We start from the raw sequence: 17,848 nt of genomic DNA on the forward strand, positions 1-17,848 counted from the left end.
TCATAGCCTATTTGGCACTCATAGTGGGCCAGACTGATAGACTTTATGTATGTTTAGATATACTTTTGGGGCCAGAAGTATTAACCTTAAGCATAGGTCTAATACCTCTCCTACGCCTACAGTATGAATGTATAGAAAGTAACTAATACATTCTTTGCATTAAATGTGTATGGCCACGTTTAACCATTCACCAAATGTCTTTGTGCCTGACCCCACACAAGACCCATGAATCCTTTGCACCTGTTAATATAATTGAAGTCTACTCTATTGATGTCTCAGTAGACTCGGCTCAGTTGACTTGTGATGCTCCACACAAACAATGAGTCTGAAGGGAGGCTCTTTCTCAAAGCCAAAGGTCTCCAGACCATGTTATTACCCCCCTCCGGCATCCAATTAGCCTATTTGCTTATTTCCTCTGTCTGTCTAGTTCAAGTTGAAACAAATTTACAGGCATACTTAAAGGTAAACAAGAGGTCAGCAGGTTACAGAGAGGCCATGTGTTTTGGATTAATGAGTGACAGTTCTTCACTCATTTAATTAACTCAGGTTCTCTCATCTTTGCAATAGCGTTAACCAAATATATGCATCCTTGATTGTTCTTTGATGAATTAGGCACACCTATATGAGTCTAAATCTGCTCATTCGAGAATACCGACGTTCACATTCCCTTTTTCTCAACTTTTTCTTTCTCAAATCACAACTGGGAGTTTGCCATTATCTGAATGACCTTCAGTGGGATTGTGATTAGAAATAACAAATTAAAGTGAATGAAATCAATTCTAGCAAAATAGAACATTTACATGATCTTATTAAAATGGTTTATTGATGGTGCATGTTGATAAATTCAATGGTTTAGTAGACTAAGAGTTTTATTAGCAATTTGAATAAAAGTATTTAATAATTTGCCAATAATGAAGTTGGGAACCCTGTTCCAGCACACGGTTTGGCAGACTTCCTACACTTTTTACTGTTGTCTTTCCTTCTTCTGGTGTTAAATCTAAATCTAATCTCCTAATAGGCAAGTAATGCGGTGAACGGATGAAACATCTCTCTGACATCAGAAAGTTTCAGAAGTCATTTTTGCAGTTCAGTTTTAATAAATGAGATTTTTAGACTTGAAAGGAAGGTTTGAGTTAGATTAAACCCTTATTTTAAAATATTAGGAAATTTGATTCCTCGTGCCTTTTAAAGAAGCCACAGTAAGGTCAATATCCAATTAGAGGAATTGTACGTATTACTTTGTATGTACTGATAAGAGTCACAGTCTCGTTTCCATATATACTCCAGACCTCACTCATTAGTGTCCTCAGTGTATTTACTGTGTTCCATGTCTTTCTTTATCATTTAGCGTTACTGTCCAGCTGTCGTGCGCTGTAAGTTTTGTGTAAGTGATGGGCTCCAGGGCTCGGTAGGAGCCTCTGTGTCTGAGAGGATTGATAAAGCTGGAGAGAATGTGGAGGTGTCAGAGGCAGAGCAGTGGGAGTGTTATTTTTGGTGAGCCTCTAATGAAAGTAGCGGGTTTGTAGGAGGCAGACAGCTGATGAGGAGATGCTCTTATTTAGTTGCTGTCACATTTATCGTCTACTGCCTGTCTGAGTTTAATTTTAAAGGCCATTGAACGATTCACGGATTGTTCGACTGCGACAACGTTGTTCACAGACAGAGTTAATTTAAGTTGATTGTGGATAGAGTTGGCCCACAGATATTGTTGGAACTGGTTTAGAAATGATCATGAATTTACCATCATTGATTTTGTTCATGATTTTGCATATGCACGGTTGCAATTTACATGCAGGTTTCTTCTGCTTGCATGTTTGGACCAGTAGCCCTGTCAACATTTTCATTAGCCCAACATAAAAAAGTGCATTATATATATATATGCTAATAATGTCTGATACCACTAGATGACCTCCTGTGATATTTGTGTGAATGGGGCATATATAATTTGTGCCGACCAATCACAATTAAGAATTAAGCACTTTATAATTGATATAATTGATCATTTGTGTTAGAGGACCCTACAATTCCATCATAGACTTTCTCCAAAAATCATGTAATAATTCATTCAAGCTGTCTATTCATCTTCAGAGGAAAAAAAAATGAAATAAAAAGAAAGCCTTGATGAAAAGAAGATGAAAAGCCGTAAGGAACCTTTGTTCACAAGTTTCATCTAAAGCTTTGGTGCAATGTGGAGGAGAGGAATAGAAGAAAGGACTAATGCGGGGGGTGGAGAGGTGGTGAAATGAAAGGCAAAGAAACGTGTCTGTTTACACGAGTCGAGTTGAATAAGATTTCTGCCTTGGGGAAAGAGATTTCTAAAGAGAGAAGCATCAGACAGTCATGGCCAAAAGTATTGTCTGTGACATAACTTTTGTGTTTCGCAAAGTTTACTGCTTCAGTGTTTTTAGATTATTTTTGACATGTTTCTATGGAAAATGAGGCTTTTATTTGCAAAAACGGTTACACTGTCCAATAAGGTTCATTAGTTAACATTAGTTAACGTATTAACTAACATGAACTAACCATGAGCAATACATTTGTCACTTTGTTAGTTAATAAAAATACAGTTATTCACTGTATGTTCATGTTAGTTCACAGTTCATTTAACAAATACAACTTTTGATTTTAATAATGGATTAGTAAATGTTTAAATTAACATTAACAAAGATGAATAAATTCTGTATAAGTGGAGTTCATTATTAGTTCATGCTAATTAATGTAGTTAACTAATGTTAACTAATGAACCTTATTGTAAATTGTTACTGCAAAAACATTAAATATGCAAACAGTCAATATTGTGTCAGTGTTGACGCTTCTTCTTCATAACTTCTGCAATTTGCTCTGGTATGCTGGATATCAGCTTCTGGGCCAAATCCTTAGTGATGGCGATCCATTCTTGCCTTATTATATGTGCTCAGAGTTCATCACAATTTGTGGACTTTTGCTTGTCTACTCGCCTTTTGAGGATTGACCACGGGTTCTCTGGGATTAAGATCCAGGGAGTTGCCTGGCCACGGATCCAATATTTCAATGTAATGATCTCCGAGCCACTTCATTATCACTCTTGCCTTGTGACATGGTGCTCCATCAAATTGCTCCGGATCGTTGGGAGATGTCTATCAAACGTCTTGCAGGACATATTGACATCATTCTTTATTCATGGAATTTTTTTTTAGGCAGAATTGTGAGAGAGCCCAATCCCTCGGATGAAAAGCAATCCCATGCAGGGATGGTCTCATGATGCTTCACTGTTGGCATGATGCAGAACCCATGGTAGCTTTCACCTTTTCTTCTCCAGACAGTCGATTTTCCAGATGCCCCAATCAGTTGGAAGGGGCATTGTTTACTCACCCTCATGTTGTTCCAAACCCGCATGATTTTTATTCCTTCTGGTCGCTCTTTTCCATGCACTAGAGCTTCAAAAAAGTCATAAACGCACCGTACATTTTTTTCTTCTGAACAGAACATGCAGAACAGTTTTGTGATATGGATTTATTATTGAAAAGAGTCGACTCCAAAGAATGATTGGTTCACAGATTGAAACACTTTTCTCACATTTCTCACACTTTCTCAGTCCTTTGACCTTCTGATTCCTGGCAAATCTCATGCTCCACATGTGGACACGTATGTGTCACAGCTGTATATACCTCCATATGTGATTGTCAGGATATGAAGTATTTTAACAGACTGTCCTGAGGGAATGAAGAATGATCTCTCATGCAGGTCAAGGGAAGTTGTGCAGAAACATTATAATTCATGCTGTACCCGTATTCCCCGGAGAACCTGCCCACAGAACATCCTCTTTATTGAGCTGGAACAGCTCCAGCAACTCCTTCAAAGAACATTTCAACTAATTTAGCAACACTTTACAGTAAGGTTCAATTTATTAACCGTAGTTACCAGCACTATTGCAGGGACGTAATCACAAAAGAAAACTACTAGTTAATAGAAATCACTAATTTCTAAAATATGTGGAGGCTTTTTAAGAGGGCAACTGTTCAACCGTTCAGAATTAAGGAAAGCTTTTTTGTTGTTTTTGCAATTAACAGGTCAGTTCACATACTTTGCTAGGATTTATACTACATTTATACTGTTCAAAAAGTACAGTAAAAACTGCTTCTTATATTTTCTGTAAACCGTGATCCTTTTTTAAGGATTCTTTAATGACTAGAAAGTTCAAAATAACAGCATTTAAAAGAGAATAGAAATCTTTCATACACTGTAAAATCGAATTAGTTCGACTTACTTAAAAAAGCATGCAAACCGATTGCCTTAAAAAAAAAAAAGTAAAGTGAAATAGGAATGTGGTACTGACAAATGCTTAGTTCAAAAATAACTGTAGAGAGTACTTGATAATTTACTTTAAATAAAATATAATTGTTACCATTGTTGTGTTTTACATGCTGCATGTTGAAGTCTGTGTTACTCAAGCATGATCAATTGCAAGATGGACCACAAATATAGAGGGATTATATAAACCCAATTAAAAGTTTCACAAGGTGTTTAGGACATAAGTGTTAGCAACAAAATTATAAAAGATTATTAATTGACATGAATATAGTTATGTTATACATCATTCATTCATTCATACATTTTATATATAGGATATTTATATATATAACTTCTCTTTAAACCAAATTACTGATTTCTTATTGCATCGCTGCATCAATGTGAAGAGAATTACAGTAGTATAAATGAAGTTCCAAGTGCCCAACCAAAGGGAACACTAATTGCCATAATGGTGACTAAAAACATTTTAGGAAAATCAACATCAATTTATGAAGTCAGCTTATGTGATGTTCTCTAAAATGTTTCAGTTGTATTGACAATTCAACATTCAAGATGACTTTGGGAGATGAGTGAATGCAAAGAGAGAAAATTAACTGCAGAAGTGGAGGAAATGAGTGAAAAGTCCATTAAGAATTTCCCTGCCTCAAAAACCAAACTCAAACCAATCAATTCATCTTTACTTGGGTTTTCCGAGTAAACAAAGTATAGTATGTGAATAGTACAGATTACTAGATTTTAACAATTAAGTTAAGACATTAAGTAAAGTTAACTAAAAAGTGTTAGTTAGAATCACTGTTGGATTTTGTCACTTTTGATCAATTTAATGGATTCCTGCTAACTAAAAGCATTATTTTTATTTTTTTTAATTGTACTGACCCCAAACTTTTAAACAGTGCAGGTAGAAGATTAATTTCCATAAGGTCTCTAAAATACTGTCCTTATAGATCAGATAAACCTATGAGCATGTTAAACCTGTGAATGTGGTTAGGTTGTTTGGAATGTATGTGTTTTTAGCAGATTTAATTTTTTTACTCAGTTCTCATTGACTTATGCCGTATGAGAGTAGGGCAGGAACATACAATTCATCATCTTTCTGCTTTATTCGCAGCAATCTTATTGGGAAAAGGTCTATGTATTTCATTTAAACTCAAAAACAATTATCTAAAGACTGATTATCTCTAATCCTAGGACATTCTCTCATTGGTGACATCAGTTCATCTGTCAGGTCTTCAGCTGTTTTGTTCACTGGAGGAGCCACAGGAGCCGTGGAAAGAGACTTTAGGAGAGGTGTGTGTGGATGTGTGACTGGAGAGGAGCTAGATATGACGGGATCTGGAAATAGCACTAGGGTTAGAGGAGAGAGCAGACTTTGAGACTGGGCAGTGGGCTCCAAATAGCAGACACCTCTCGTCAGACTAACTAGACTCACAGTGCCAAAATAAACTCTGTGAAAAGGGAGTAAGATTACCAGCAGCAACATCCTGTATCCGCATGTATTCTCTATATTTCACATTTGCCCACAAGGGCATCTGAATGCTGCATCATCATTACTGTCATGTCTTGCTCAGGCTTTGACAGTCAGAACTGTGAGGAGATTGAAACTGTTTAAGTCTGCCTTTGTCTGCTTTTGTCACACACAGTAGCCACAAAAAGCATTTAGTCACTCAAGCCACACCTAAAAACATATGAATGTCTTTGCATTGTTTTCTCGATTTGTTGATAAAACCCATCTCTTTAAATCATGATATTAATTATTTCTGTATTTCAGTACATATACACACTACCGTTTAAAAGTTTGAGGTCAGTAACTTTCAAAAATGAAAATTTAATTATAATGAATGTTTCGGATTATTCTGAATTTGCAATAATCGATTTTCCATAAAATACTAAAAATCCAAAAGGTTATTTGCTTCAAAGAAAGACAGCACAAGCAAACCTTTTATTTCACCTAATAAAATATTGGAGGTTTTAAACAATAAAACAGTATATATACTGTTTAAAATAAAGCATAAGGATACGTTTGGAAACTTTAAAAAAATCTAATTAAGTGTAACATGTGGTGTGGACAATAAGTATGTTCTCCGACATTCAGAATAGTAGTAGAGTTTTCAATGACATTCTTTAAACTTTACGTTTGATCCCAGTTTTTTTTAGGTTACACCCTTGATAGCGGGTACCGCATCCCTGATGAATATAGGGACGCTAGAGACCTTGTGTGCAGATCGTAGAAGCTTTTTCACTGTAAGGGTCGGTATGGAAGGCACGTATTTAGAAGTTCTGGCTTCAGTTCATCCAACCCTGGTCAGATCTGTAGAAGATTCTTACCTCATTCTCTGCATTCCAGCAGCAGGTGGACGGATGTGGACAGTACGTCAAAGGTCAATGCATACCAAGATTTTTAAATTGAAATGCTGTTTACATTTGACCTGTGGTAGTTTGTGTAGCTGCTCTTCTGCTTTTCACAGTATTTGTGTAAAAACCTTGCTTAAATTTGTTTCAGTGGGGCCCCTGTGCTTCTTTATGGTCTATTTAGGAAATGACCGGCTGTTTTCTGTGCCATGCTAGTGTCACTTTTTCCCCTCCTGTCAAATGAACAGTCCCCAAGATAAAATGACTCTCTGGGGTTAGAGACACAAGGAGTCGATTCTCTGCTTTCCCTGGTCGAGAACAATCCCCCTCTGAAAGTTGAGAGGGGCAAAGATGCAAGAAAATGAAAAAGTGGAGCTCTTGAACAAAGCGGACAGTCCCAGCTGTGATAATCCCTACCTGGCACACAGAGCCAAACCCAGACCAGCAGAAACCGAAGACTACAGATAAGAGAGGGAGGGAGGTTTATTAGATTTACAGAAAAAGAAAAACTTATGAAAAAGTGAAAAAGAAAGTCTGAATGTATGTAAGAGAGAAAAAGCCATAAAATGATTTGCTCAGACTGGACAAACAGGACTCCAGAGAGCATTGTGGGATATGGCCGGTCCACAATCACTGTGGCCTGTGGCTGTGTTTTCAGAGATATAGATAACACACTCTGCCCTACTACAGGCTGCACTGTACTACACTGAGACTGAGTTTGTCTATTCTGAGTCAGTGAACCTTGTCAGGATCACTGCACAGCCCCTATAGCAGCCCCCTATATATTCATATATTCACAGCAAGAAAAATCTATCTATCTATCTGTGTATCAGTCCATCTGTCGGCCTATCTATCTATCTATCTATCTATCTATCTATCTATCTATCTATCTATCTATCTATCTATCTATCTATCTATCTGTCTGTCTGTCTGTCTGTCTGTCTGTCTGTCTGTCTGTCTGTCTGTCTGTCTGTCTGTCTGTCTGTCTGTCTGTCCGTCCGTCCGTCCGTCCGTCCGTCCGTCCGTCCGTCCTACTTTCTATCTATCTATCTATCTGTCTGTCTGTCTGTCTGTCTGTCCGTCCGTCCTTCTTTCTATCTATCTATCTATCTGTCTGTCTGTATATAATATATATATTTTGGCCACGTTTAACTAATTCTGTCCCTCGTTTTACTAAATTGTACTCACAATATAATAATTTATAATAACGTATAAAAACGTGCTGATGTGTTAGTAATTCGTGGGAACATATTGTTACAGTTTTTCTCAGTCGCTTTGTGTGCATTTCTCACATCACTATTTACATTTGCACAACAGTTAGTTCAACCTCCACAACATTTAGTCATTTGTGCACATCATAGTAGCAGTTTCTCATTCCTTCCAACAAACTGCAAATGCTTTTGGACATGCAACAATTGCTTTCATACAACTCTCTGCTGTTTTATAACATTATCATTTGCTTATGTCATGTCAGTCAAAATTAACTATACTTGTGAATGCTGAATAGTCATTCCATATAAAACTAATAGTCCTCATTTCATTGCTTGAGTCATTACATACAAAAATGTTGAACTAGTAGTCAAAATCTGTCAAGCGAATTTTACACATTTAAAAAAAAAAGACCCTTTCTCTTTTTCTGATTGCAAGAGATGATATTCGCTGTGATGTAGATGAAATTATGTGGCCAGAGAGGAATGTCTGGATGTGCATGAATGATTACAGTACTATATATGTTGTATGTTCAGTTCCAATATGTACTGCAATATTGTTTACAGTTGTGCACAGCTCTACCAAAAGGGAGTTGTTGTAAATAAGGGTGTATTTTATTTTTTATTTTTTGCACAATGCTGTGAACAAATTAGAATTGCAAAGAGCATATGCAGTAAAAATGTGAAACATACATATTCAGTGTCTTGTACTCAGTTACCTCACTAAATACAGTAATGTGTAACTTTACTGTATTTTTCAAATGGCTGTGCAAATAGTATATAGTGCTGTCTTGAGCATTTTCAGGTAGTGTCACCAAGATCTGACTTTTTTGCATTGGAAAACATTTACAGAGTAAACTGTCATAATGAAAACATGACAAAGCCATTTGACTATCTTGTTCATAAACAATGGTGTCAGGACTTTTCATCTTGATGACACTGACACTTTCATTGACATCAATACTTGCTTTTGAGGAATGAGCTATCCATTTTGAGCAAGTGACACGCTTTTGCAGTTTATCAACTAGGTTTTGCAGTTTGTACTAATTGTTTTGAGAACTGCATTACAGTTTTTCTCAGTCGCTTTGGTGCATTTCTCAGATCAGAAATGAAATTCTCAAAACTACTTGTTCAACCTCCACATCATGTCACTTGTGCACATCATAAAAGCAGTTTATCATTCTTTTGAAAAAGTTGCAATTGCTTTGGTACATTCATGCAATTGATTATGTACAATTGTCTGTGGTTTCCTACATTATCAGTTGCTAATGCCATGTTGCTCAAAATGTATTAAATAGTTCTCTGTGCAATAGTCTTACCCCTCAAAACATCTAGTCATTAGTTCATCGTATAAGTCATTGAATGCAAAATGGTTGATCTAGTTGTCATAAACTGTCAAGCATATTTTCTACACAATCTATTAGACTTTTTGGAAATGTGCCATGAATTGATGAATTATGCAAGTGAATCTTGACTTTCTCTAATGAAAAGAATGATCAACCAATGAGAAACCAGTTCTCTGAAATAGCTCAAAGTTGCATCTCATGAACCTTCAATTGTCAAGCATATATACAGTGCTGCATGCAAAATAAAAGTTCTGCCTAAGGGGTCTTTCCTGTGTTTGCCTTTCTAATGTTGTATTTTTGGCCTTTGTGCCCCTATTTCTTTTCCATATCACAATAATATTTTAATGTTTTTTTTTGTCAGACCACTAGTAAAAGTGTAACTGTGAATCATATCCAGTAGTGTGTAAATTTGTACTTTTGAAATGGATATATGGCATACAGAAGAAGCACAGCTTTGTACATTTCAATACAGTAACTGTCATCCAAACTGTTGCCATACATCAGGTAATACTAACAGAGTGCAGTGTTTTATTGACAACATGACTAAGCAATTTGACTTTCTTATCCGTACACAATGACACAAGGACTTTTCATTTTGATGGCACTGAACGTGTCTCTTGCTCAAAATGGATAGCTCATTCCTCAAAAGCAAGTATGCATGTCAATGAAAGTGTCAGTGTCATCAAGATGAAAAGTCCTGACACCATTGTTTATGAACAAGATAGTCATGACAGTTTACTCTGTAAATGTTTTCCAATGCAAAAAAGTCAGATCTTGGTGACACTACCTGGAAATGCTCAAGACAGCACTATATACTATTTGCACAGCCATTTGAAAAATACAGTAAAGTTACACATTACTGTATTTAGTGAGGTACCTGAGTACAAGACACTGAATATGTATGTTTCACATTTTTACTGCATATGCTCTTTGCAATTCTAATTTGTTCACAGCATTGTGCAAAAGAAAAAATACACCCTTATTTACAACAAACATAAACTCCCTTTGGGTAGAGCTGTGCACAACTGTACACAATATTGCAGTAGGCCTATATACAGTACTGTATTGGAACTGAACATACAACATACATAGGACTGTAATCATTCATGCACAATCAGACGTTCCTCATCAGTGAAAGCTGAGATTCACCTGAGAGAAATTTTTCAATTTAGGAGACATTTTCAGGGAAAAAAAAGATTTAAAAAAATGTGTAAAATTAGCTTGACAGATTTTGACAACTAGTTCAACATTTTTGTATGTAATGACTCAAGCAATAAAATGAGGACTATTAGTTTTATATGGAATGACTATTCAGCATTCACAAGTATAGTTAATTTTGACTGACATGACATAAGCAAATGATAATGTTATAAAACAGCAGAGAGTTGTATGAAAGCAATTGTTGCATGTCCAAAAGCATTTGCAATTTGTTGGAAGGAATGAGAAACTGCTACTATGATGTGCACAAATGACTAAATGTTGTGGAGGTTGAACTAACTGTTGTGCAAATGTAAATAGTGATGTGAGAAATGCACCAAAGCAACTGAGAAAAACTGTAATTTGTGGCCACGATATAGGCCTTCATATTCTTATTGGTTGATCATCTTGATTGTTCACAGGTGTTTCTTGTTAGTCATTTGTCTTGGTGTATAAATAGCCCTCATGTTTCCATTGTATCTTGTCTAGTTTTGTTTGTGTAACTGCTGTTGGTGAGTCTCATGTCACCAAGTCAAAGTCACATTTTTTGTCGGTGTCGGTGTCGGTGTCGGTGTCGGTGTCGGTGTCGGTGTCGGTGTCGGTGTCGGTGTCGGTGTCGGTGTCGGTGTCGGTGTCGGTGTCGGTGTCGGTGTCGGTGTCGGTGCCGGTGTCCGTGCAGGTTTCATGCCAGTGTTGTGCTGGTGTCCGTACCGGTGTCCATGCCGGTGTCTGTGATGCTGTCCGTGACGTGTACGTGCCAGTGTCAGTGTTGGTGTCCGTGCCGGTTTCCGTGCCCATGCCAGTGTCCACGCCGGTGTCCGTACCGGTGCCTGTGTCAGTGCCATGCCCATGTACGTGCTGGTGTCTGTACCGGTGTCCGCGCCGGTGTTGGTGTCCGTACCGGTGCCAGTGTCCGTGCCGATGTCCGTGATGGTGATGGTGCTGGTGCCGGTGTCCGTGATGGTGATGGTGCCAGTGTCCGTGATGGTGCCCGTGTCCGTGACGGTGCCCGTGTCCATTAGGGTGGTCCTTATCAAGTCCAAAATTTTTTTTTTTTGCAAAATGTTAGTGTCTTAACCTCTTTAACTGTTCCTTTTAACTTCAAAATTAGAAATATGCAAAAATGTTGACAAAACAATTATATTTAGAGGTAGCTCAATCTTGTGGAAGATTGCCTATGTTAAGCTGTGCAGCGTTATTGTGATATGCAAGTAATATTAAAAGTTGTTGCAAATGAACTACATTTTATTGAAATCAGAGCAACACTGACATGACAACAATGACAACAATCTCAAAAAAGCACAAAGTTTTCAACAATCCCTCATTTCTGATGCTCAGCAGCCAGATGCAGTCTGGATAGATCCGTCGGTGATCTTCCACCACATGAAGGAGAAACTGCAATTGTTCTTCAGAATGTGTGAGATAGCCATTGTATTCTTGAATCAGAGCCACTCCTCTCTCAACTACTTTCATTGCATGTATGGTTGCCTGTGCCTCCTGATAATCTGCTTGATTCGGCCAAAGTTCCGGGTCAATTTCAAGGAACGTAATGTAATTTTTTAAACCAAAAAATGTGCTCTAAACCCAAACAATAACCAAGGTGATCATCAATAGAAATATGTATTGATTCCACCAGGAAAGGTAAATCTGCTAAAACGGGTCATGGATGGATTAATTTGGATTTAGTTTCTACAATCAGTAAACTGAGAAATGTATCTAAAATACATATTTAGGAATATATGGTGCATTAGATGTTTTTATGGAGATTCTTTTGGAATTTTACTAGCCAGGTACAATACCAATTCAAATGATCTGTTTTTACGAAAATCATCAATCTCAGAAAGTTTAAAGCTATTGAGCCACCTGTAATTATGTTACTGCCATACAAATTGGCATGCTGTATTTTCTTATATAAAGGAACAATTTGAAGGGTTAAGAGCATGACAATTGGAGACTTTAAAAATAAGGACCACCCTAGTGTCCATGCCATTGCCGGCGTCTGTGCCAGTGTCTGTACCGGTGCCTGTGTCAGTGCCATGTCCGTGTACGTGCCGGTGTCTGTACTGGTGTCCATGCCGGTGTCCGCGCCGGTGTTGGTGTCCGTACCGGTGCCAGTGTCCGTGCCGTGTCCGTGATGGTGATGGTGCCGGTGTCCATGACGGTGATGGTGCCGGTGTCCGTTACGGTGCCCGTGTCCATGCCGTTGCCGGTGTCCGTGTTGGTGTCTGAGCCCGTTTTATATTGTGTTACCTTGTAAGGCTTTGTTTTTAAAATAGGGACATTAGTTTGTCTGTAATGCTCAGTCACTTGCAAAATAGTAAAACCAACATGAAAAGAATAGTAATAAAATCGTGAATCGTGATTTTCCTGAAAAAAAAAAAAAAAGTGATATATTTTGCCATATCGCCAATCATGTGCGGAGCTCCGTAGATTGTGCTATATACTTAACAGTATTAATTTATTGTAATCTGTATATTCTATTCAACACCATCCAAGACTGGTATGCGTATGCATTTGATGTATTTCTGCAAACTTGACTACCTTGACTATGGGGTATTTAGTTTGAAATCTCCTCAGTGAGTACAGTAAGGAAACAGCAGGTCTTTGTTAGCTCTGAGGTATGTCTGCCGTGCCAGCTGTCCTCCCACATTCCTGAGAGCTTGTCCATGTAAGGCAGAAGCAGCGAGTGGCACACACACTGACTGAAGGGCAGCTTTCTCAAGCAGACCTTCGGACATAGTATGAAACCTGCATTTATGAGTGAGAGGCTACTAAATGAACCAAGCCACATGGTTTGATCATCATGAAAACATGACGACAACAACAGTATGAACTGTGTTCTCGCTGTCACCATTTTTTTATCATAGCTCATTGTGGGTGTAGCAACTAAATCAGAAACTATTTCCATTTGTCAATCCCTAAAGGGAACTTTTCGTCCTCAATCCACCTGCTGGGTCTTGTATAGTCAAGAATATTTAAAAGAATAGAGCACAGAAAAATTGTGTCATCATTTACTCACCCTTATGTCCATACAATGAAAGTTAACAGGGTCGAAAACAATGGACATTTTTCAAAATTTGAAACATGAAGCTGAGTACATTATGACAGGATTTTTATTTTTAGGTGAACTATCCCTTTTAACAGAGAAACTCCTCTTCCACTCACATTTAAGCCTTTGCTTCCCATAATTCAGCTTCTGTACACTTTCTCACTGCTTTGTGGTCAACACACTGACAGAAAGATCAAATGTAAAATCAGCACCAGATTCATTGCTCGGTCATTGCTCAGAAATTGCATTTGGTGTATCTAGACTTATCTGTGTTTAGTTGCTCTGCCTGTTGGGAAAAGAGATGGAGATGGTTTTCCCTTGAATTTGAATTGAATTCCTTTCTCAGGCATTTTCCCATCAGTTCCTATAGTTTACAGTAAGACTTTTTTTGGAGTTTGACTCAAGGTGGGTGTGTTTCCATATGTGGATGTGTGAGGTCAGGTCCTTGTGTGTGTGTGTGTGTGTGTGTGTGTATTTTGGTGGCAGAAGGATGAGAGATGGTACGGTGCCAGACAGACGCAGCTGTCTTGTGTTGAAGGCACAGATCTCTGATGGATAAATGCTGTAAACAAGAGTTTTCCCAGGCTACTCAAGTCCATTCACGTGACTACACTTTCTTAATTCTCTTTTTTGTGTTAGCTTACATTTGATTTCTGACATTAAATGCTAGAAATCTATCGAGACAAATTACACACGTAGTGTACATGTGTATCACAGCACCTGTCTGAAGCAGTCCCAGCTTTCATAACTGCAGACCCCAATATCATCTCACATGGTTTGTTTGGGACACTGGCAGGAATTTTTAGCAGCTGTTGGGTGTTGGAAAAGATTGCTCTCTGTCTCTCTTTCTCTCTCTAATTAAAGCTACACAGTTACATTTGAGATTTGATTTAACCCAAGATTTAACCGTGGCTGCAAAAAGCGCAAGTGTTTAGGGCTGATCAATAGAGCTAAAGACGTATTGTACTGATATTTTTTTTTAGTCTTTTGGCAATATTTTAATAGTTTTCAGGGTTTTTTTCACTCAGAGAAATCATCTTTTTGACCAAACAGAAAGATTCTAAATATTCAATGTAGAAAATAAAATCTAATTACATTTATATAGTATTTTTCAATAAAATTAACATGATTAAGAATCGTTTTCATTTATATCCCCCAAACAAAGGTATTGCTCTTATTTATCTTTATTTACTAAAACATTTGAACACACACAGAAACAATGAATCATTATTTTTAATTGATTCATTACAAAAGTTTCATTTGATTCACGTAAAAGCATCAATGTTACTTACCTACTTACTTGTTACTGAAGTGTACTTGTGAAAATACCAGTGAAAAAGCACTAATGGCAGTCTTTGAGAAACTAAATAGCCAAATAAAAAACCACAATATTCATGATTTGGCTTAATTTGATATAGCCAAATAATTTCCTATCATGCTAAACAGCCTTGTTTTTCCCTAGCACCACAGACTAAAGGGACTTTTTGTGGAAACTTGGCATGTGCTGAGCTCTGAGCTCTGGTTGGCCAAACTGGCAAGAGAACAAAAATTTGATGTTTAATTTTTTCTTGTACTCTAAAGGTTCTACTTGAACATTTCAAAAATACAATCATGTTCTGCTCATCATGTCTATTTTGTTTCTCTCTGTTCCTTTAAAAGTCCTGTCAACGGCCAGCGCGCAGGATCCTGATCTTGCTCACGGCTGTTCCCATGGAAGCTGTTATCCTGCAACCGGTGACCTCTTGGTGGGTCGGGAAACGAACTTGAAAGCATCGTCCACCTGTGGCCTGCGGAGGAGAGAACCCTACTGCATTGTCAGCCATCTGCAGGTAACCAGTTGTCATAGACAGTACACACACACACACCATTTTGAGCTTTTTGTGAAGATGCTGATGCTGCAGTGCACGCTGATCCTTTCCATTTTCGACTCTTGACCTTATGTAGGAAGAGAAGAAGTGTTTCCACTGTGATTCACGGCGACCTTATGAACCTTCTGTCAACTCCATGAGTCACCGCATCGAGAATGTCATCACCACCTTCAAAGCACACCGCAAGAAGTCCTGGTGGCAGTCTGAGAATGGTGAGAGAATGACCTTCGTATCAGACGAGCTGAACTTTCTTGGGCTTTTAATGCTTTATGAGACTCATAGATCAGAGTCAGATCTGCATGCCCACCACAGCTCAACGTGTCTGTGTTAACCGCTGCACCGTGGCTTCAACCTCAGCCAACTGTTAATTAAGACATACAGAAAACCATGCGTGCTAATCTACAGCTTCAGCCATGTTTTGATGGAAATCCACACATCCGTTTGGTTTCATTTGTCAAATGTAGAGTAATATGTTGCCAGGAAATTTGATTGCCTCCCTGAGCCCTCCAAACCCAGCTGCTTGGCAGGGACTGGAAACGCTTCACATGTATTATTAGAAGGTTGATGTTTAGTGCGTCTATTAATAACACAGAGGCTGAGGGAGAGAGATGCGTGTACTCAGAATGAAGCCCGGTGCTGGGGCAAATCAGCCTAAAACAGTCCATAGAATAAGTCATTAAGACTTTGTTTTTTGAAAGAAATTAATACTTTTATTTAGCAAGGAAGCATTCAAAAGGTCAAAAGGGACAGTAAAGAATAAGAGCAAAAGAATTAAGCAGCACAACTGTTTTCAACATTGATAATAATAAAAAATGTTTCTTGAGCAGCAAATCAGCATATTAGAATGATTGGAGACTGGAGTAATGATGCTGAAAATTCTGCTTCACAGGAATAAATTACATTTTAAAATATATTAAAATAGAAAACAGTTATTTTAAATTGTAATAATATTTCCCAATATTACAGTTTTTACTGTATTTTAGCCTTGGCGACCATTAGAGACTTTGCATCTTACCGACCCCATTTAAACGGTAATGTAAATTTATGTAAATAAAAAATATATAAATGATAAAATAAATATTTGTATATTATATAACTAGAAATTACATATGCTAATTAACTAATCAAATTAATAACCACATGTATTTGCTGACAAAACCTCCCAAATGAGGATAATTCAAAGACATTACATACAGTCATTGAATACACATACAAAAAGTGGCTCCAATAAAACTGTTCTTATTTACATATTTTCTGTCATGCAATGGAAAGAGTATGATGTAACTGACTACATGTTAACCAGCAGTTCAAAAAGTCGCTAGAATTGTCACTAGTCACATTTTTGTATGAAAAAAGTCACTAGAGGGGTCTGAATAGTTGCTAATCTAGCGACAAAGTCACTTAATTGGCAACACAGGCCATTAACAACTTAAATTGACAGCCTTCACTTTTTGTAGTACAATAATGATAGATGCTCAGAATGGAAGTATGTACAAGAGTGCAGATACAGTGGAAGTTTATTAGTTGATTTGGCTGTATTTCAAAGCTCAGATGTCCAAGCTCACCCTGACATACACTCACTCCCTAAGCCCTGCAGTATTACAGATAATTACAGACAGCCTGTTGCTGGCATACCCACAGAGAGAGGCAGAGAGCATGAAAGAGGAAACCACATCTCTAATAGAGCAGAACATGGAAGAGAAGGATGGGAAAGAGCAAGAAAAAGCGTCAGGATGATATCTGAACCTAATGCACCCACAGCATTTATTGTTTACTCTGTTAAGTGCACTTGTGGGCTGCAGTGTTGGGTGTTGGGGAGTTACTAACTAAAAGTAGTGACGCCACTAACTTAACTACATGTTCGCATGATAGTAGTTGATATATTTAAAAAAATAATGTTGATTGTCTAGTAACAAGTTACTTTTTTTAACAGGTAGCAGTGCAATGCGTTAAATGCTAAATGGTTGTTTTTAATGTAACATTGTATTGTGTACTCAATAGCTATTTGGCTATAAATATATTACTCAATATAAAGTAATATATTTAGATATAAACATAGTGCTATTTGTAGTTAGCTTCTTTTTGTTAGTGGCTTATACTCTACTACTGATTTTACTACTTTAATTAGCTTGTAGCTTGGCAAGCTACACTTACAGAGAAGCTTTCCAAACACTGATGGCTGATGGGCTGAAATTATATTTAGATCTTATATGTCATTTTATCCCAAACAATACCTCTTTACATCTTAACAGAGTTCCTTTAATAGTTTAAGTGCATGAGGGAGGTCCCTGTGTGTCAGATGTGTATCTTCTCTGTGCTCAGGGAAACGAGCGAATTAAGTATGGGCATTTTCAGGAAATGGTCACTATTTTTGCTCATGGTTACTATGGCTTCAGTGACTTTTCTGTAACAATGCTGTATAATGAACAGTAGATCAGTTGTTCAGCACTTGTGTGTCTCACAAGTGGCTTCTGTCGTGGCCCCTTTATTGCTTTAATGTTCACAATTATGACAAAAATATGGGGGTATGTCTAAATAGTA

The 17,848-nt window shown here is 37.6% G+C and overlaps 1 protein-coding gene across 3 annotated transcripts in view; it reads left to right on the forward strand.

Annotated features, from left to right (window-relative positions):
* lamb2 (laminin, beta 2 (laminin S)) overlaps nucleotides 1-17,848 on the forward strand; it is a 41,859-nt gene that overhangs the window by 676 nt on the left and 23,335 nt on the right. For all 3 annotated transcript variants that reach the window (XM_084428358.1, XM_084428360.1, XM_084428359.1), the window contains 2 exons: nucleotides 15,099-15,268; nucleotides 15,384-15,519. In XM_084428358.1, the coding sequence (XP_084284484.1) occupies nucleotides 15,099-15,268; nucleotides 15,384-15,519 (306 nt within the window). The remainder of the gene's footprint in view (nucleotides 1-15,098; nucleotides 15,269-15,383; nucleotides 15,520-17,848) is intronic.

This window comes from Rutilus rutilus (genome assembly GCF_951802725.1).
Source record: "Rutilus rutilus genome assembly, chromosome: 13".
In the NCBI taxonomy this organism is placed as follows: Eukaryota; Metazoa; Chordata; class Actinopteri; order Cypriniformes; family Leuciscidae; genus Rutilus; species Rutilus rutilus.